The sequence below is a fragment of the Mustela nivalis genome (genome assembly GCF_964662115.1).
Source record: "Mustela nivalis genome assembly, chromosome: 1".
In the NCBI taxonomy this organism is placed as follows: domain Eukaryota; kingdom Metazoa; phylum Chordata; class Mammalia; order Carnivora; family Mustelidae; genus Mustela; species Mustela nivalis.
In genome coordinates, this window is record NC_139020.1 from 144,313,763 (window position 1) to 144,335,361 (window position 21,599).

The 21,599-nt window shown below is 47.0% G+C and overlaps 1 protein-coding gene across 5 annotated transcripts in view; it reads right to left on the minus strand.

Annotated features, from left to right (window-relative positions):
- The window catches only part of OSBPL10 (oxysterol binding protein like 10), a 313,824-nt gene that overhangs the window by 3,864 nt on the left and 288,361 nt on the right, over nucleotides 1–21,599 (minus strand). For all 5 annotated transcript variants that reach the window (XM_082724181.1, XM_082724182.1, XM_082724184.1 and 2 more), the window contains 3 exons: nucleotides 20,004–20,481; nucleotides 11,045–11,231; nucleotides 2,357–2,539 (listed from right to left, as the gene is read on the minus strand). In XM_082724181.1, the coding sequence (XP_082580307.1) occupies nucleotides 2,357–2,539; nucleotides 11,045–11,231; nucleotides 20,004–20,481 (848 nt within the window). The remainder of the gene's footprint in view (nucleotides 1–2,356; nucleotides 2,540–11,044; nucleotides 11,232–20,003; nucleotides 20,482–21,599) is intronic.

Below are 21,599 nucleotides of genomic sequence, written 5' to 3' on the forward strand. Positions count from 1 at the left end.
AGGACAGCTGGCCTGACAAGGGCAGTTCCCAGAAAGAACTGAGGCGGGGAGGGCACTGGGGCAGGGGGAGCGCAGTCTAGGAGCCTCGAAGAACCCTAGAGCCAGGATGAGAATCCAAGGCCAACAGGTGCCCAAGTTTCCAGCCCCCTCTATGTCCCGAGCAGCATGCCTCTCTCGGGGCTCTGAGGGTCTAGCAACTGAATCTAGTAACAGCAGTAGTAAGCAGTATTAATACTACCAGTATGACAACAACAATCACAGCAGACACACTGCGTATCATATACCTAACACTTTACCTTCATATTAGCTCATGTCATCGTCACAACAACCCAGGGGTATGGATGCTATATGACCATCCCCATTTTAAAGAGAAAGATAAGATCCACATAAAGGGACGGGCTTAAGGTCAGCAAGCTCATCAATACGAACCACAGGTGCTGATCCACGGAGGACCCCGCTATTAAGAGTTGTAGAGCGGGGTGAGTGGGTGTCTGTGTTTATGAGGCAGGATCCATCAGGCCCCACGTCCACATGGAAAATTACTTCTCTGCCTCATTCATTCATCACAGAAGGCAGCCTAGACCAGCTTTCCCCCTTGGGACCATTTCAGGGACCATTCCTGATTCATATTCTGCTATGGAGGAGGACAGGGATGGAGGATGCGCACATGCATCCCCTTTGTGCTTCCTCATGTAAATGCATCAGGGCAATTTGGGATTTTTGCACAAAAGAAACTATAAGCATTCTCAACTGTGAGGACTCCCTCCCTGACTTTGGGGAAAAGATGCCTCTGCAGCCAGGAGTAAGCAGACATTCCAGAATTAGATCCACGGCCAGAGCGCACTCCCACAGTAGAGCACCCTTGGCCTCGTCCACGAGAGGGTCTGGAATGGCAGGAAGCACAGAGTGTTGGCATGACGAAGCCGAGAAAAGGCAGACTAGGCTGCAAGCCAAGTGGAGACAATGAGCAGCCCCTTCAGAGGGGAATCAGAATCAGCCAGGTGACAGGGGACGAGATCTGCACACCAGACCTGTTCTGAGCCCCACCGTACACAGCCCCAGGGAGAACAATGCTCTGGCTCCCATTCTACCGTGGGAGAAACTTCTGGAACTGGACTCTAAATCCAGGTCCAACAGACCAAAACAAGGAGGTCAGGGCAGGAAAGAGTGAGGGGCGGGTGCTGGATCCAGTCATAGCCTTTTCATCACACACACCCTGCACACGTATCTAAGCTGAGGGAGAAGCTGAGCACAAGGACATCCACGGTGGGGGTGCTCTCAAGGGCAGGACCTCCCATGATGGTCTCATCATAAGCGAGGGGTCCCAAATTTAGAGGGCAGAGAACTCTAAAAGATATTGGCAAACATTTTCTTCCAAGGGCCAGATAGCAAACATAGTAAGCTTTGCAGACCCTTATGGTCTTGGTCACAAGGGCTTAAATGCCATACAAAGGCATCCATAAATCAAATGTAAATTAACAATCAAAGCTGTGGTCTCCCAAAATTTTATAAAAATCAGCCATGGGCTAGATGTGGCCCATGGGCTGTAGTTTGCTAACCTCCTGGACTAAAAATTTTTAAAGGGCATATTCTAAGAAGATTCTGCTTCTGTCCCTGCAAAAACAACCCTTTAAACGGCTTCAGTAAAACCATACCATGGAGTAGACATATTAATTGGGTGGATACTCCATAGTCTACCTTAACCATTTCCCTATTGTTGGGACAGGTAGGTGGTTTCTTCATTATTATTTCGTTTTCTTTTGAGAAAAAATACCCAACTGTATATTTAAAACCTTTTCTGAATTTAAGAATTCCCTTCAGAATAGATCCCCAAGGATGGGATACAAAACTAAAGTGAATTCATGAGTTAGAAGCTATAGACCCACACAACTACATGGCACATGCTCTCACTATAAGCTTCTTTCCCTACAGAAACATCCAGAGTTGTCAGTTCGATCACATTCTTGCCACTACTGCATTTTTTTTTTAAATCATGTCGCTAATCTAATGAGAACAAAACAGTATCTCATGGCTTCCAGGCACAGTTCTTAGATGACCAGCAACCCCTTATTTGACTCTGCAATCAAGCAACAGACCACCTGAGCTGACAAACTCTTTTAGGACGAGCATTAAAAGTCTACCATAGACCATCCTCAAACCCACCTCTACTTACAGAAGAACTAAGCTGAAAGCTACCAAGGATCTACTCCAAAGACACACGCAGTGAGAAATTCAAGTGACAAAGCTATTCATGATGCATTTCCGTTAGCTGAGTGCTCAGTGGCTTCTTCTCAGTCCCTTGAGTCAGAAGCTGAGAAGAGCCAAGCCCAGAAGAAACACCCCACCAGGCTCCCACCTGGACTCCATGGGCCCCTGCTTCTCCAGAGGTCTGATCTTCTTGGGATACACTGGCAGTGTGGTTGTGTCGATGACCCTGGTCTCTCCGCTGTTGTAGGTGAACTCTAAGGTACCATTCCATTCCCCATGGGCTTTACAAACAATGGTGTTAGTTGGGTTGTGCTTCACTTCGGCTGTGACCCTGAATGAATGAATGAATGAATGAGTCAAATGAACACGTTTTGCGGGATTATCGAAACAGAGGCTCACAATTTAAAACCCATACTCACAAACAGAGATTCTTTTCCATGGGGTCACCAGGGGGAGGGACTGTTTTTTGCCATTTACCTTAAAGCCTAGCTCTGAAAATGTGACCTAATATTCTTGATCAGAGACGGCAAGCATTGGTAGAACAACTGGTGAGATGTGCATGAAGTCTGCAACTTAGTTGAAGCAATGCAGCCATGTTAATTGCTTAATTTTGATACACACACAAAGGTGCTAAGCTTTTACTGGGGTGGAAATCGAGCAATTCAGTAGAAATGAAGTATACACTTCTCCCTAAAATAGCATCGAATACTACTACATTTTACCCACCAAGAGGGCATGAGTATAGGCCAAACAGGACTGCGCACAATCAGCCTGAGACCCCGCGGATAAAAGAGGGAAATGCTCACACTGGCAGGGTGCTACTAGGGGGCTGGCAAAACTTTAACAACTGGCTCCCCAAAGGGCAAGACACCTGATCGGTAGCGTCTGCTATTGTCGGGGGTACCCCCACAGCTGATTGCAAACTGCTGACAGGGTCTGAGGAATGGCTCGTGCAAGCCAGAGTGCTTGGCTCCCAAACAGGCACTGTGGGCTGCCCCCTCCCCGGGTGACACTGGACATGTTGCATGAACAGCATACAGAACAACACTTCCCTAGGAAAAGGGCCAAGATGGGAGCTTGCTTAGATGGTGACCTGTAACTACAAAAACAACAACTTAAGGCTGCCCTCAAACAGCAGGCTTTCCCTTCGATTTCTTAGGATCAGTCTTCCCCAGCTTCTAAAGCGTCCTGATTTCATAGATGATATGGGGTCCGGGATACATCATGGAAATCAACTTAACATGAAATGAGCTCTCAGTCGGTTAAGCATCTGCCTCTGGCTGACGTCATGGTCCTGAGTTCCTGGGATTGAGCCCCACATTGGGCTCCCTGCTCAGCAGGGAGTCTGTTCTCTCTCTTCCTCTGCCAATCCCCCTGCTTTTGCTCTCTATCAAATAAAAAAGCAATCTTTTTCTTTTTTTTTAAGATTTTATTTATTTACTTGTCAGACAGAGAGCGCACACAAGCAGGGGGAGCAGCAGGCAGAGCAGGCAGAGGAAGAAGCAGGCTTCCTGCCGAGCAGGGAGCCCCATCTGGGACTCAATCCCAGGACTCTGGGATCATGACCTGAGCTGAAGGCAGACACCCAACGAAATGAGCCACTCAGTCATCCCAATAAATAAAAATATTAAAAAAAAAAAAAAAAAAAAGAGCTCTCAGGCAGCATCTAAGCTCACAGACGGAATTGTTTCAGAGCAGAGAAACTGGCTGTGTCCCCAGAAGGGAAAAGTCATCTTAAAAAATGGAAGCAGCTTTCATTTTCAGGTGTGGGTCCCAGGACTCTATCACCAAAGGGTTTCACTGAAAGTGCAGATTGGGGAGGGCTTTAAAAAACTACCATGTCAGGGGCGTGGGTGGGAAAAAGGTGCCTCTTTTGAAAAAGATGTGTTCAGGGGGAGGAGTCAAGATGGCGGAGGAGTACAGGCTGAGACGACATCAGGTCATAGGAGTTCAGCTAGATAGCTTATCAAACCATTCTGAACACCTACAAATCCAACAGGAGTTAGAAGAGAAGAGGAGCAGCAATTCTAGAAACAGAAAATCGACCACTTTCTGAAAGGTAGGACCAGTGGAGAAGTAAATCCAGAGCAACAGGAAGATAGACTGTGGGGAGGGGTCGGCTCCCAGCAAGTGGCAGAGCACCAGAGCACAAAATCCGGACTTTTAAAAGTCTGCTCCACTGAGGAACATCGCTCCAGAAGCAAAGCCAGGGTGAAGCCCACGTGGGGACAGTGTGGCCTCAGGTCCTGCAGGGTCAGAGAAGGATTAGGGGTGTCTGAGTATCGCAGGGCTCGTAGGTATTAGAGCGGGGAAGCCGACTACTGAAACAGAGCCAAGGAGTGAGCTCTCAGCTCGGGGTTACTTCAAACTGTGATCTGTGGCAAAGTCAGACCACTGCTCTTTGTGCAGGGACCCCACAAGATCCGGGGAGACCCCCTGGAAGAGTACAGGGATCTGCTGGGTTTGGATACTCCAAACGGGGCTGTGTGCCAGAGATAGAAATGCTCAGTCACAGGTGGGTGAGCTCAGAGCATAGCCAGAGGCCAGGGAAACAGGAGTGATTGAGCGCTTTTCTCTGAGGGCGCACTGAGGAGTGGGACCCCAGGCTCTCGGCTCCTCCAGGCTGGAGACCAGGAGGCCGCCATTTGTATTCCCGTCCTCCGGAACTCTACGGAAAGCGCTCAGGGAACAAAAGCTCCTGAAAGCAAACCCCAGCGGATTACTCACCCCGGCCCCTGGTAAGGGCGGTGCAATTCCGCCTGGGGCAAAGACACTTGAGAATCACTACACCAGGCCCCTTCCCCAGAAGATCAACAAGAAATCCAGCCAAGACCAAGCTCACTGACCAAGGAGAACAGCAGAATTCCAGAGGATGGGGAAAGCAAAGCATGGAATTCATGGCTTTCTCCCCATGATCCTTTAGTCTTACGAAGTTAATTAAATTTGTTTAATTTTTTTTTCTTATTCTGATTTTTTTTTAACTTTTACTCTTTCCTCTTTTAACATTTTTTAACTAGGTTATCTTAACAATACTTTTCTTTAAAAAAAATCTTTTTGAACCTTTATTATTGTAGTCATAATTTATCCTTCATTGTATCTAACACTTTTGTATACACATAGGGTTTTTTCTTCTAAAAAATTTTGGGATACAACTTCTTCTAATAGATCAAAATGTACCCTAAATCTAGCACATGGTTTGTTCTAGTCTCCAACCTGAGAAAATTCTCTCCACATTCATTTTCTTTTGCTTTCCAACCAACTTATCAACTCCTTTTTTAGAATTTTTTAAAAAGTTTTCATCTTTACAGTCATATTCCATCCCTTCATCGTGTTTACTTATTTTGGTGTGTGTGTGCATGTGTGTGGTATGTGTGTGTGTGTATATATTTTTTTTTCTTTCTTTAAAATTTTGGGAGGTAGTTTCTTCTAAGAGACCAAAATACTCCCAAAATCAAGTGGGTGGCTCTGTTCTAGTCACCAGTCTAATATATATATTTTTTCTTTTTATTTCTTTTTTTAAAAATTTTTTAACTTCTTTTTACCCCCTTTCTTCTCCCCATGACTTGGGATCTCTTCTGATTTGGTTAACGCACATTTTTCAGGGGTCGTTACCGCCCTTTTAGTATTTTATTCTCTCATTCATATATTCTTCTCTGGATAAAATGACAAGGTGGAAAAACTCACTACAAAAATAAGAACAGGAGGCAGTACCGAAGGCTAGGGACTGAATCAATAAGGACACTGGTAATATGTCAGGTCTAGAGTTCAGAATGACGATTCTCAAGGTGCTAGCTGGGTTCGAAAAAGGCATGGAAGATATCAGAGAAACACTGTCTGGAGAAATAAAAGCCCTTTTTGGAGAAGTAAAAGAACTAAAATCTAACCAAGCTAAAATAAAAAAGCTATTAATGAGGTACAATAAAAAATGAAGGCTTTTACTGCTAGGATAAATGAGGCAGAAGAGAGAATTAGTGATATAGAAGACCAAATGACAGAGGATAAAGAAGCTGAGCAAAAGAGAGACAAATAATTACTGGACCACGAGGGGAGAATTCGAGAAATAAGTGATACCGTAAGATGATAGAATATTAGAATAATTGGGATCCCAGAAAAAGAAGAAAGGGGAGCAGGGGGTATATTGGAGTGGATTATTATAGTATTGTAGAGAATTTCCCTAATATGGCAAAGGGAACAAGCATCAAAGTCCAGGAGTCACCAAGTACCCTCCTCAAAATCAGTAAGAATAGGTCCACACCCTGTCATCTAATAGTAAAACTCACAAGTCTTAGTGACAAAGAGAAAATCCTGAAAGCAGTCTGGGACAAGAAGTCTGTAACATAAAATGGTAAAAATACTAGATTGGCAGCAGACTTATCCACAGAGACCCAGCAGGCCAGAAAGAACTGGCATGGTATATTCAGAGCACTAAATGAGAAAAACATGCAGCCAAGAAAACTATATCCAGTTAGTCTGTCATTGAACACAGAAAAAGAGATAAAAAGCTTCCAGGACAAACAAAAACTTAAAGAGTTTGTAAACACCAAACCACCTCTACAAGAAACATTGAAAGGGGTCCTCTAAGCAAAGAGAAAATCTAAAAGTAGTAGACCAGAAAGGAACAGAGATAATATACAGAAACAATCATCTTACAGGCAATACATCGTCACTAAATTCATACCTTTCAATAGTTACCCTAAACGTAAATGGGCTCAATGCCCCAATCAAATGACACAGGGTATCAGAATGGATTAAAAAAATATATATATATATGCTGCCTACAAGAAACTCATTTTAGACCCAAAAACACCTCCAGATTTAAAGTGAGGGGTGGAAAACAATTTACCATGTTAATGGACATCAAAAGAAAGCTGGGATGGTGATCCTTTTATCAGATCAATTAGATTTTAAGCCAAACACTATAACAAGAGATGAGGAAGGACACTATATCATATTCAAAGGGTCTGTACAACAAGAAGATCTAACAATTTTAAATATCTATACCCTTAACATGGGAACAGCCAACTACATAAACCAATTAATAACAAAATCAAAGAAACACATCGACAAGAATACAATAATAGTAGGGGACTTCAACACCCCCCTCACTGAAATGGATAGATCATCCAAGCAAAAGATCAACAAGGAAATAAAGGCCTTAAATGACACACTGGACCAGATGGACATCACAGATATATTCAGAACATTCCATCCCAAAGCAACAGAATACACAGTCTTCTCTAGTGCACATGGAACATTCTCCAAAACAGATCACATCCTGGGTCACAAATCAGGTCTCAACTGGTACCAAAAGACTGGGGTCATTCCCTGGATATTATCAGACCACAATGCTTTGAAACTAGAACTCAATCACAAGAGTAAAGTTGGAAAGGACCCAAATACATGGAGGCTAAATAGCATCCTACTGAAGAATAAAAGGGTCAACCAGGAAATTAAAGAATTAAAAAAAAATTCATGGAAACAAATGATAATGAAAACACAATGGTTCAAAATCTGTGGGACACAGCAAAGGCAGACCTGAGAGGAAAATATATAGTGATATAAGCCTTTCTCAAGAAACAAGAAAGGTCTCAAATACACAACCTAACCCTACACCTAAAGGAGCTGGAGTAAGAACAACAAAGAAAGCCTAAACCCAACAGGAGAAGAGAAATAATAAAGATCAGAACAGAAATCAATGAAATAGAAATAAAAAAAAACAATAGAACAGATCAACAAAACTAGGAGCTGGTTCTTTGAAAGAATTAGTAAGATTGATAACCCCCCCAGGCTTTATCAAAAAGAAAAGAGAAAGGACCCAAATAAATAAAATCATGAATGAAAGAGGAGAGATCACAACCAATACCAAAGAAATACAAACAATTATAAGAACATATTATGAGCAACTATATGCCAGCAAATCTGACAATCTGGAAGAAATGGATGCATTCCTAGAAACATATAAACTACCAAAACTAAACCAGGAAGAAATAGAAAACCTGAACAGACCCATAACCAGTAAGGAGATTGATGAATTCATCAAAAATCTCCCAACAAACAAGAGCCCTGGGCCAGAAGGTTTCCCAGGGGAATTCCACCAAGCATTCAAAGAAGAATTAGTTACTATTCTCCTAAAACTGTTCTGAAAATGGAAATGGAAGGAAAACTTCCAAACTCATTTTATGAGGCCAGCATTACCTTGATTCCAAAACCAGACAAAGACCCCATCAAAAAAGAGAGTTACAGACCAATATCCTTGATGAACACAGATGCTTAAGTTCTCACCAAGATACTAGCCAATAGGATCCAACAGTATATTAAAAGGATTATTCACCATGACCAAGTGGGATTTATTCCTACTACAAGGTTGGTCCAACATCCACAAATCAATCAATGTGATACAATACATTAATAAAAGAAAGAACAAGAATCATATGACACTCTTAATAGATGCTAAAAAAGCATTTGACAAAGTACAGCATCCTTTCTTGATCAAAACTCTTCAAAGTGTAGGGATAAAGGATACATACCTCAATATTATCAAAGCCAACTGTGAAAAAGCCACCGTGAATATCATTCTCAATGGGGAAAACCTGAGAGCTTTTCCGCTAAGGTCAGGAACCCAGCAGGGATGGCCATTATCACCACTGCTATTCAACATATACTAGAACTCCTAGCCTCAGCAATCAGACGACATTTAATCAGAAATTAAAGGCATCCAAATTGGCAACGAAGAAGTCAAACTATCACTCTTTGCAGATGATATGATACTTTATGTGGAAAACCCAAAGCCTCCACTCCAAAACTGCTAGAACTCATACAGAAATTCAGTAAAGTGTCATAATATAAAATCTATGCACAGAAATCAATTGCATTTCTATACAGCAACGAGACAGAAGAAAGATAAATTAAGGAGTTGATCTCAGTTACAATTACACCCAAAACCATAAGATAGCTAGGAATAAACTGAACCAAAGAGGCAAAGAATCTGCACTCAGAAAACTATAAAATACTCATGAAAGAAACTGAGGAAGACACAAGGAAATAAAAAAATGTTCCATGCTCATGGATTGGAAGAACAAATATTGTAAAAATGTCTACACTACCTAAAGCAATCTACACATTTAATGCAATCCCTATCAAAATACCACCCATTTTCCCCCAAAGAAATGGAACAAATAATCCTAAAATTTATATGGAACCAGAAAAGACCTCGAATACCCAGAGGAATGTTGAAAAAGAAAGCCAGATTTGGTGGCATCACAATTCCAGACTTCAAGCTCTATTACAAAGCTGTCATCATCAAGACAGTATGGTACTAGCACAAAAACAGACATATAGATCAGTGGAACAAAATATAGAGCCCAGAAATAGACCCTCAACTCTATGGTCAACTAATCTTTGACAAAGCAGGAAAGAATGTCCAATGGAAAAAAGAGTGTCTTCAACAAATGGTGTTGGGAAAATTGGACAGACACATGGAGAAAAATGAAACTGGACCACTTCATTACACCATACACAAAAATAGACTCCAAATGGATGAAAGACCTCAATGTGAGAAAGGAATCCATCAAAATCCTTGAGGAGAACACAGGCAGCAACCTCTTCGGCCTCAGCCACAGCAACTTCTTCCTAGAAACATCGCCAAAAGCAGGGGAAGCAAGGGCAAAAATGAACTATTGGGACTTCATCAAGATAAAAGTTTTTGTACAGCAAAGCAAACAGTCAACAAAACCAAAAGACAACTGACAGAATGGGAGAAGATACTTGCAAATGACATATCAGATAAAGGGCTAGTATCCAAAATCTATAAAAAACTTATCAAACTCAACACCCAAGGAACAAGTAATCCAATCAAGAAATGGGCAGAGGACATGAACAGACATTTCTGCAAAGAAGACACCCAGATAGCCAACGGATACATGAAAAAGTGCTCCATATCACTCGGCATCAGGGAAATACAAATCAAAACCACAATGAGATATCACCTCACACCAGTCAGAATGGCTAAAATTAACAAGTCAGGAAATGACAGATGCTGGCGAGGATGCGGAGAAAGGGGAACCCTCCTACACTGTTGGTGGGAATGCAAGCTGGGGCAGCCACTCTGCAAAACAGCATGGAGGTTCCTCAAAAAGTTGAAAATACAGATACCCTACAACCCACAATCGCACTGCTGGGTATTTACCCTAAAGATACAAATATAGGGATCCAAAGGGCCACGTGCACCCGAATGTTTATACCAGCAATGTACACAATAGCCAAACTATGGAAAGAACCTGGATGTCCATCAGCAGACGAATGGATAAAGAAGAAGTGGTGTATATATACACAATGGGATACTATGCAGCCATCAAAAGAAATGAAATCTTGCGATTTGCGATGACGTGGATGGAACTAGAGGGTATTATGCTGAGTGAAATAAGTCAATCAGAGAAAGACAATTTCATATGACCTCCCTGATATGAGGAAGTTGAGAGGCAAAGTTGGAGGTTTGGTGGGTAGGGAAGGAGAAAATGAATAAGAGACTCTTAATCTCACAAAACAAACTGAGGGTTGCCGAGGGGAAGGGGGTAGGGAGAGGGTGGCTGGGTTATGGACATTGGGGAAGGTATGTGCTATGGTGAGTGCTGTGAAGTGTGTAAACCTGGCGATTCACAGACCTGTACCCCTGGGCCTAATGATACATATGTTTGTAAAAAATAAATTTAAAAAAAAAAGGTGTGTTCACTCTATCTTGATTGCTAACTCCTCCCATGGTTGGAATACAAGCTGCCTCTGGAGGAGAGAAAACCAGGGTATCATGTGAAGGCACACAGCCTCCGGGGCGGCATCCTACCTGTGGACTTTCCCTCCATAAAAAGGCTTCGTGTGGAATATGACTGTCGCCGAGTACCCCGTCTTGGCACAGCTGATGCTCACTTTGCCTCCGAGCTCCACCCAGGGGATGGTGAGAATGGACCGCGCGTAGGCACTGGGCAGGGTGAACACGTACTCCTCCCCATGTTCCAGGAGCCTCAGCACACCTCCAGGGAGAGAGGAGGAGAGAGTCAGGCACACAAGACAAGGGCAGCTGGGGATCAAAAGACATGAAGATGACAAACCAAACACCTCCCACCTCTGCAAAGGTGAGCCGCTCACCGACTGCGTATGTATTTATCCCTGCCCTCCTGTGTGCCAGACACCGTTGCGAATACAATAGTGAACAGACCCACTTGCTTCCTTCCAGTGGAAAAGGAAGGTTGGCATTAATCACTGACTCTGATGAGAGGAGGGAGAAGGGCCCAGTGCCATGGAGGCCTCCAGGGAACAGAATTCTCCCTAAGGAAGGGCCGTTTGGATCAGGTAAGAGTTGAGAAGGTAGAGAGACGAGAGAAACAGTCCAGGCAGAGGGAAGAGGAGGTGCAAAGGGCCGATGGTGGGAAGGAGACTGGGGAGCTGGGAAGGGCTGAGGGAAGGGCCCACGTGCAAAAGGGAGGGAGTAGGTGTAGGTGTGCAGGCTGGCCAATGCAGCAGGGCCCAGATCTTCTTTTGCCCTTTGAAATAGCATATAAAGAACTTCTGCCTTTTTCTGAAAGCAGCACAGACTTTCACAGTTCTCATGAAGCTAGAGAACTCAGACTGGACACTGCTATCAGCAGCCAGGCGCAGGCACTATCCACATGAGCTCCCCATCTGTGGATCAGGGGGTCTCCAACCTAGGGTCTAAGCATCAGGTGTGGAGAGGTCTTAGTCCTCTGGGACAATGCAAAAGTGCATGGGTTTATGGAAAGGGGCCACGGTTTCACCAAGCTCTCAAAAGCTGACACGAAAGCCTTGATTTAAATACACAAACTCCCAGGGCTGGGAGTCTAGTTGTTTACTGTTGTGTAGTTTATGTGCTGCACAACGTGCCCTCAAGGGCTAAGTCCAGCCCTCATTCTGGCCCACCAGGTTGGGCACCCACACTCGAGGGGCAGCATTTCACTGCACCCTGAGGCCCATATAGGCCAGCAGAGGCCCCCGAACCAGGCTATGAGTTGACATGTGTTCCATGTAAGGAACCTTCTCAGCCTCCCACTCCAGCCCTGGGGCTCAGGGACCTGCATGTGGCCTGGCTCTCTGTCCCAGCTCATTCCCAGCCTGGCCATCTGCGGGTGCACTGTGCGTCCCAGGAAGGAATGTGCTGCCCTTCCGCCCATGCTGGTGGCATCCCCCCTCCCCAGATCCCGGGGTCAGTGGTGCCCGTGTGAGGTGGCACTTTCTGGCTGCCTGGCATCCCTGGGGGACTTCCCCATTATGTCCCTTAAGTTTCACAATGACCCCATTTGGCAGTACTTTTCATTTTTAAGTAAGGATGAGGAAGCTGAAACAGTTTAAGTAGTTTGGCTGGGCAGTGCTTCCCTCTGAGGCGAGACAAGCATCAGCATGAACTAGAGCTAGAATGTCCCCAGGAGAGACCGTGCATTTCTCTGATGTACTGATGAGTACTGATGAGCTTGCCTGGGGTGCTGAGGACAGATGGGACTAAATCGTACAGTGGAGTCCTGAGTGTTAAGTCGCCAAAGTCACACTTGAAGGAGCGTACAACTATAATTTAATTTATCCTTGACCATCCCCTTACTCGTCGATGGGCTACTGTCTGCAGATAGCCGACAACCAGCAGAAACCCTCCCTGTTAACTCCAGGAAAGTCAGTTCCACCGAGCCACAGAAACAGGGAGGGGGCTTGCTGTTCGGGGCTGACACACTCGCGTGCGCACGCGCGTGAACATGTGCGTGGAGGAGGCTTAAGCAGGTGGGGCACATGCAGCAGCTGAGGTTGTGGGTCACTCACAATCACGTGGGCAGGACTGGGGGACAGATATCGTGGCAGCATTTAAATCTCAATCTCTCTCTCTCTCCTTCCTTCCCCCCGCCCCCCACCAGGAGTATAACTGAATATATGTAACATAAACGCTATTTGTGCATTTATGTTGTGCCAAATATGCTGAACATCAGAGCAGCCCTCCTCCCCACTTCTCCACCTTGCCTTAGTTCTTGTACCTGAATTAACCCAGCTCTGAGAAAGTCAAGGCCCCAGGCCAGCAAATGCTCTCCCACGTACCTCCTCCCTCCTCCTAGGGGCAGCCAGTAGACTCCTCAGATGCCCTGGAGGCCTTGCCCTGTGAGCCTACGGAGAGGGACGATGTGTCTGGCAAGAGAATTGCCCTTTGCTGGCTCAGTTCTTACAGTTTCTGAGCAGGACCCTTAAAGGAGAACAGTCGGGGCTGACACACTTTTTGTTTCAAAGCCCACATTGTGTCTGACTTCCTTGTGTTCAGTTGCTGGAGAAGAAGGCCCAGAGCAGGTGGAAAATCACAGCTAATACCAGACAATAGGTAGAACACCAACAGGCAGGGAAAATCAGAAGGAAAAGCTGAGGGGAGAGAGAGGCCACCTCAGACCTTCCTCCCTGGCCCAGTTCTACCCACAAGCTTCCAGGTTGCCTGGGGCCAGCCACATTTGCAGGGTCTCTGGGTCTGTGGCAGCTGAGAGGGGACCCCTGGATCCCCGCAGAGGAGGCTGTCCATCTCCAGTGGGCCTGCCTCCGAGGTCCTGGAGAAGAAGCTTCCCTGGCACTGTCCATCCCCAGGCTCCATGCTAACTAGCAGTAGAAGCCTTCCCAGGTGGCCAATGTGTCCTCAAGGGCACCATCTCAGCTCTGACGGCTATAGCATCCCTGGGTGGTCAGCCCTTCCAGGCCTCAGCTGGAAGTGACCTGGGGGCTCGCACCCTGCCACCCAGCCCGCCAGCAGCCTCTTCTCAGGCCAGGGCCACACATCCTGGGCTCCACGTGCCACACCTTCCTGGCCTCATTTGCCAACATCAACTTGGTGACATAGGGTTCTACAGCTGATACTCTCTTTACAACATATTCACACGGATCCTAGGCCCCAAGTGTTCCTAAAGGGCTGGATGAGATGGAGATCTCTCTGGGGCTGGCGACTGGCGGGGCGGGGGGGGGGGGGGGTCCTTCCAAGCCCTCAGTCAGTCACCAGCCTGTGTCTCAGTTTCCTCATCCGTGACACAGGGATGATGGCATCCATACCTCACAGGGCTGTAGTGAAGAGAAGAGAGTGATTCTAGAACTCAGTTAAAAGCCTCCACCTGGAACACAGCTAGAATCCTGGAGGTTTTTTGTTGTTGTTTTTTAAAGGTTTTATTTATTTGGCAGAGATCACAAGTAGGTGGAGAGGCAGGCAGAGAAAGAGGAGGGGAAGCAGGCTCCCTGCTGAGCAGAGAAGCCTATTCGGGGCTGGTTCCAGGACCCTGGGATCATGACCCCAGCGGAAGGCCGAGGCTTTAACCCACTGAGCCACCCAGGTGCTCCTAAAATCCTGGAGGTTTTCTATGCTAACTACTCCTCCCTCTCTGGGGCGGCTCTCTTGGTGGGTGAACCCTGAGCTGGGGTATTTCCATTTGGGACTAAAGAGCGAATCACAAAGTGGCAGCGGGTCAGACACATGATGGGTGAAGGGAGAGGTGGGAGGTGTCCTTTTCTCACTCAGTTCTAGAAAAATGTCTTGCAGGGGCACCTGGGTGGCTGGGTCAGTTAAGCATCTGACTCGTGATCTGAGAGTCCTGCTTTCAGCCTGTGCCGGCCTCCACCCTGGGTGTGGAGCCTACTTAAAAAAAAAAAAAAGAAAAAGAAATTGGAAGAAAGAAAAAGAAAAAAAAAAAAGAAAAATCTCTTGCAAACCTGAAGTCCACAGACATCAGGGAGCCCCAAAGTTGAGCTGATAGGAAAGCACTGGGGAGACCACACTCCTTTGGTTTTTCTCTAAAAATCCACAAATGTGTGCTTTCTCATTAATCACCTGCAATTATGCCTTCTCAGTCCTAACTCCTCTTCCAGGGCTGCATTAAAAAAACAAAAAAACACATACAAAAAAACAAACAAAAAAAAACCTGTCCCTAATATGAATAAAAGACTATATTAAAACCAGACTTACAGATGGGCTCACAAATGAAAGTCTTTCTAATTAGCCTAAGAGCTGAGAGAAGCCAAAAAAATGCCAAATAATCAATACTTCTACATCACGGTTAGTTTTCAAGCTGAAAGATTTCCATTTTAATTTCCACAGACTGATTCACCAATCAACATTAAGGCAACACATTAAGATTTCCAAACTGATACATTTGAAATAATTTCACACCTGCTCTCATTCTGAGGAACCCCAACTTTTCCAGTAGGACGGGGTCCCTGGGAAGCACCGAGTGGCAGGAAGGAGCTCGGGCCGGGTCTGCAGGCCTGGCAGCATTGGCACTCCCAATCACCAGGCCCATGTGGCATTCTCTTGCTAGAATGAGCTAGAACTAATTGCCTCTTCCCACAGACCCAATTAAGCTGCGCCACTTCCTGGGCTCTGGCCCCGGAGTTTTGTGGGGAGCAGGTTGTAAGTGCAGCTGAATATGCCTCAGCTCCCCCACAGAGTGGGTAATGAGCGGAGGGGCCTTGCTTCCCTGGGGGGAAAGCTGCAGGGCGTTGGGGGGGCCGCAGAACAGTGTGTTGTCAATTAGGGGTCTGAGAGCCAGGGTGGAGGGTCCTGGGAGGGGGTCCCCCAACGAAGCACTGCATAATGGCATTTTGTCCTTGCCAAATATGGCCCAGCCTAAAGGCAGTACTTTAAAAGATTAGCCCACGTATTTGCATATAAAAACTTACTTCCCCACGGACCCATCCTAAGATCTAATTTTTAAGAAAGAGGGGGTGGAAAAAACCGTACTTCAGACCCAATCAACAAATGCATGGAATGTGCTAGATCAGTACAAGGAATTAGTGAGGGGGGGGGGGGAGAAAATCTGGCTTCCCATTCCCCCAACGGACCTCTGAATACAGGAACCAGAACCTTCTGCTCCAAAATTTGGGGACACTTAAAAGTATTTTCTGGGGGGATGGGGAGGGCACCCGGGTGGCTCAGTTGGTTAAACGTCTGCCTTCAGCTCAGGTCATGATCCCAGGGTTCTGGGAGGCAGCCCCACATCAGGCTCTATGCTCAGCGGGAAGCCTGCTTCTCCCTCTCTGTGTTTTCTCTCTCTCAAATAAATAAAATCTTTTTTTTTTTTAAAGGTATTTGTGAGGACACCAGGAATTAAGAACACAGAAGAAAGAGTATGAGGACATAAGAAGGATGACCACATGCAAACCAAGGAAGAAGAAACCAAACCTGCTGACATCTTGATCTTGGAATTCTAGCTTTCAGAACTGTGAGAAAATAAATTTCAGTTGTTTAAGCCAAAAAAATAAAAAGTATTTGCTAGGAAAAAATAAGGATCCTGAGTGTTACAGAGTGCACATTTAATTAATATGAATGGGGATGTAGCTTCTGGAAGGAATTGGGAAATTTAAGGCCTCACAAGAATGAGCCAGGGGTAGGTCCCCTGACCCCTCCCAGGTCCATCCACATCAGGAGTGCACTGGGTGGCCAGAAAGGGCTATGTCCATGGAGGACCCTTCCAGAGTGTCTCTCAAGAATTTTCTTCCCTGATTCACCTCTGCTGAGAAGTTCTAAGTAGAATTCTCAAACAAGTAGAATTGGGAGCAACAGATTCTAATTCTACTTGAGCGATGGCTCCAGTGAGGGTCTCAGGAGAGGGTGTTAGATGATCTCCCTCCCACTGCATTAAGAGCTTTGCCCAGCATGCCCACGGCTGTGCCAAGTGAATCCAAGGCCCCAGGCCCCATCTGCTGCCTGTTGGGAACAGGGGAGAAAACACTCTGAGACATCAGACGCCCCCACTCTGAGCCACTCTCACTCAACAACCACCACCAATAAGAGAAAGTGAAGGTGCTGGCTCACCTCGGTGTGGGAAGTGGGGGACACACTGGGGGTAAGAGGACCCACCTTTCTCAAGTAAAGTTCCAGAGGAGATGGATGTTGGTCACATAGGCTGTGGGGTGAAGGAAGGAGCCCCAGCCCAGGACAGAGAAGGGTAACAGAGCACCCAGGGAAGAGGGGAGAGAGGCGTAGAATGTGCCGGAAGGACCGAGCTAGCAAGACAACAGGATAAGCAACACGTCTGTCTATACACAGCCTCCTCACCAGAGCCCACTCCTGAGGTGGACAGCTGGGGAGAGAGAGTTTCACAGACTGAAGAACTCCCTAAATCCCTAGATTTGCAAATCTTCACCTTTATGGAAAATCTCCAGATCTCTGTCCAATGTCAAGAATCCTGACTCAGGGTCCCATAAAGGCTCTCCTTTACGAATTTGTGACTTTGCCTTGCCCTGGCACGGGGCAGCAGGCACTGTCTCTGAGCGCAGGGGAATCCCCAGAAAGGCACTGGAATAAATTCCCCGTGTACCTGAAAGTGCATTTACCCTTATTAGAAGATCTTCTATTCATTGAGCACCTTACCCTAGCTAATGACTGCAAGTATGTGTGGGGCAGGGGAGGGACGAAGAGAAAAGAAAAGACTTGTCTGTCTCCCTCCAGCTGTGCCCCTGGGCCCTCCCTGCTTCCCCCTCATCTGTTCCAGCAGCCCTGGGGATGCGTTCCAGCCACGTCCACTGTCCACAGACTCACACCTCACTCAGGGGAAAAGCCCGAGTCCTGGCAGACCCCCGAGCTAGCCTCCCGTGGCCCCCCTCTCTGACCCGTCCCCTCTCCTCCCGCCATCGCAGCCACCACAAAGTTCCCAGAACAGCCCGTCTCACATGCTCGCCTAGGGCCCCCGAGCCTCCTGCTCTCTTGGCCAGGAGCAGCCTTCCTCCAGTGTCCACACGGCTCCTCTCTCACCCCCGGCAAGCGTTTGCTCAAAGGCTGCCTTCTGGAGGAACCTGGGGGGCTCAGTCATTAAGTGTCTGCCTTTAGCTCAAGTCATATCCCACAGGGTCCTGGGATCCAGCCCGGAATCAGGCTCCCTGTTGGGCAGGAAGCCTGCCTCTCCCTCGTCCCTCTCTCCCTACTTAGGCTCTCTCTTGCTTTGTAAAATTAAAAAAAAAAAAAAAAAAAAAAAAGGCTACATTCTTGTGGAGTTCTGTCCTATGAACAGAGGCAGCACCCCCTTGCTGGGCACCCCACTCCCTATCACCCCGTCCTGCTTTGTCGGTTCAGTGCCAGTCACACGGCACGTTTCCTGCAGGTGCCTTGTTTTCTGTGACTCACGCCTCGGTCGTCAGCTGAGGGCAGGGCCTTCCGTCTTGTCCCAGTCCCTGCGGTGTGCCTGCCACCAAAAACGGCACTTTTCGTTTCACAAACGAACCAGTAAGCTATCTGAACCACCCCGTTAGAGCTAAAGGAGTAAACACACTTGAGTGTCATCCTTGCGCAGGGGCCATGCTAATCTTCTCTGTATCGTTCCAATTTTAGTATATGTGCTGCCGAAGCGAGCATAGGAGTAAACACACTTGAAACAGGTCTCTCAAGAAGGTGCCATCGACGCACTTGGGCGGTGAGTGGACCCGAAGGTGTGAGTGGACTCTGCACCCCATCTCCTCCCCCAAACCCACATTTCACCCCCAAGTAATTCATTATGTGGGAGACTTAGCATAAGGAACAAAACAGGATGAGATCGGAATCTCCTGCACCCAGATTTTTGTTTCAAAATCAAAGGCCTTCCCAGCCACCAGCGCATCCCATCTTGAGGCTCCCCTGCCCCAGCTCCACTGCTCCCCAGTCCCTCCCCTGCTTTATTTTTCTGCACAGGACCTTACACCTTCCCACACAACCTACATAATTTTATTTACCAGGAAAACAGAAGTAGAATGGAAGTTGAATGAGGACAGAGATTGCGGGGGGGTTCTAGTTTGTTTCTACAAGAATCCTTATCTCCTAACACAATGTCTGGCATCTAGTAGGTACTCAATAAAAATGCCCTCAGTGAACGAGAGGTGTTCTCATCTCATGGGCTTTCAGAAGGACTTCCAAGGAGTCGTGGACTTCCAAGGAGTCATGTACTCCCTGAAACTGAAGACTCAATTTTGCATTGGGTTTTTTCCTTTCCCCAAGAAGAGAATCCATAGTCTCAAAACCTCAAAGGAATCCGTGACTCAGAGAAGTTGGAGAACCACGCCTCAGTGTGACAAGGACTCTTACAGGTTTCTTCCAACAATGAGTAAACTTCATTCACAGCTATTTGCTAAAATAAGAATGCAAGAGCCACACAGGGTGTGATTACATTGTTCTTGCTTCAGAAATCTCTAGCAGAAACCAGAGATTTGCCTTGGGAATGTTTACCAGGAGATTCGGAATAGGCAGCATTGTTATTCTTCCTGTGAGCCAGAACACCGGAGAGAATGAACAAAAATGTGTCTTCACAGATTTGGAGCCAATTCTTAACATTCATGCAAAGCTGAGGGACACCTGGGTGGCTCAGTCGTTAAGCGTCTGCCTTCAGCTCAGGTCATGATCCTGGGATCGAGACCTGCATAAGGCTCCCTGCTCAGTGGGAGGCCTGCTTCTCCCTCTCCCACTCCCCCTGCTTGTGTTCCCTTTCTTGCTGTGTCTCTCTCTGTCAAATAAATAAAATCTTTTAAAAAAAAATTCACGCAAAGCTGAAAATAAAAATAGTACATAAGGTGGGCCGCATAACACGTATAGTGTGTCAATGACCTAAGTGTATCCCACCTCGCCTACAACCTGGGCCCCACTGAGAAATTACCAGGGCCTCATCCCAAAATAACAAAATCTGTCCCTCTTTACCACCGAGCCAGCCCCCAATGCCAAAACAAAATAAAAACAAAGAACTCCACACACACAGGCATCCATCATCTATCAGCTGTGCAAACATCACCGTGTAAGAGCCAAGTTCCATCAAACGTATGACATGGCTTACCTTCCCCTATCATGGAGACGCCCACGGACATGCCCATGAACTTGCTTTTGGTCCATACATGAGTGTTGACGCACAGTCTCTTTTCCTTGCACTCACAGTAGAAGCAGGAGATGGGGGGATGATGGGACACCTGCTCGGCCACAAACCTCAGTTTGTAGCTTTTGGAAGGGTCCTCAGCTGTCAGCTGTTCATGGCCAGCAGGAGAATGGGGGGCAGTCCTCTTTGGCTTGACCCTGTCTTTGGGAACCTCCCAGGAGCAGTGAAACGTCTCACCGATAATGGGGTTGTAGGGCTTCTTGGCCAGGGCCCCCTTGCGGCCCTCATGGAAGGCCGTGAGATAATATTCCACGAAGCAAATGACTCTCTCCTCTGGTGTGGCCCCGGCGGTGATGGCCAGCAGCAGGTCCGGATGGGCCATAAAGTCTGCGTACATCTCCAGCAGGGATCGCTTCTCCAGGATGAACGTGGGAAGCACCACCTGTGTTGGCAAGGAGACAAAAACAGGAGATGCTGTGATTACACGGGAGGCTGCAACCTCCACCTAGCAAACCCAATGTGGCTTCAGCCAGAGCATGGTTTCTCTGGACTCCTAGACAAACATCAGGGGAAACTATGTCCAAGAAAACAAGGTTGGAGACGTGGCTGCAGGGGTAGCATAAAGCCAACCCGATTTCACGGTCGAGACAGTTCGGAGCGGCTCCTGCTCAGCCGGGACTCAAATGGCGGTGTCTGCCTCCCGCTCCACCACTCTCTGCCCTCGCACAAAACCCTCTTTTACTCCTCGTTACTTAGAGATGTGAAGAGAAGAGCTCGGAAGGACTTTGTACTTTCCTTTCTGACATCAGACACAACCAAGGGGGTTGCTCAGTGTGTCCCCACGAACACGGACACTGGGGGTTTGCGGGTGCTGCATCAAGAGGGGGTCCAGGTCGACCACCACCACCACTGAGAGGGTCTATTTGGAGATCTCTGTTAGAAGATCTCTGTTAGCATACAAATCCCGACATGATCAGAGCAGAGCAGGAGTGAGGAAGAGCCCCTGACCCAGGTCTCTGGGAGGGAAGGCCAGTTAGCAAGCCAGCAAATGTCCAGAGAGCTGCCACAGAGGAGAGGGACTGTGCATGAAGCCTGCTCAGCAGGGCTGGGCCAGAAGAAATAAGCACAGGTTACAGAGAAGTGGGCTGGCCCTTAATACAGAACCTTCTGGTAAGTGGATGGACAGGCTGCGCAGGGACTTTGGATTTAACAAGCCTTGGGAACAAACACCTCCAATCTAAACACTTCCATCTAAAATGGAAAAGACGACACAAATGTCTCCATCTCCAGGCCTTCCCCAAACCACCCCATTTCCTGTCCCCTCCCTTCCCTGGCAGGACCCTGTGATCATGAGGGAACCCGGGAGAGAAAGGGCAGAATTCCAAGGAGGATGGTCAGCCCTGAGGGACTCAATTCCCATGAAGGGGGCTCCATGGCCTTGGCTTGCATCCTTCTCTGCCCCTGCAGACTGGGGCTTCTCCAGCAACAATCCCAGCTCTGGACGAGGACCATTGTCAAGTGTGTACTCGAGAACAAAATTATGAGGAAAGAACTGGCTAC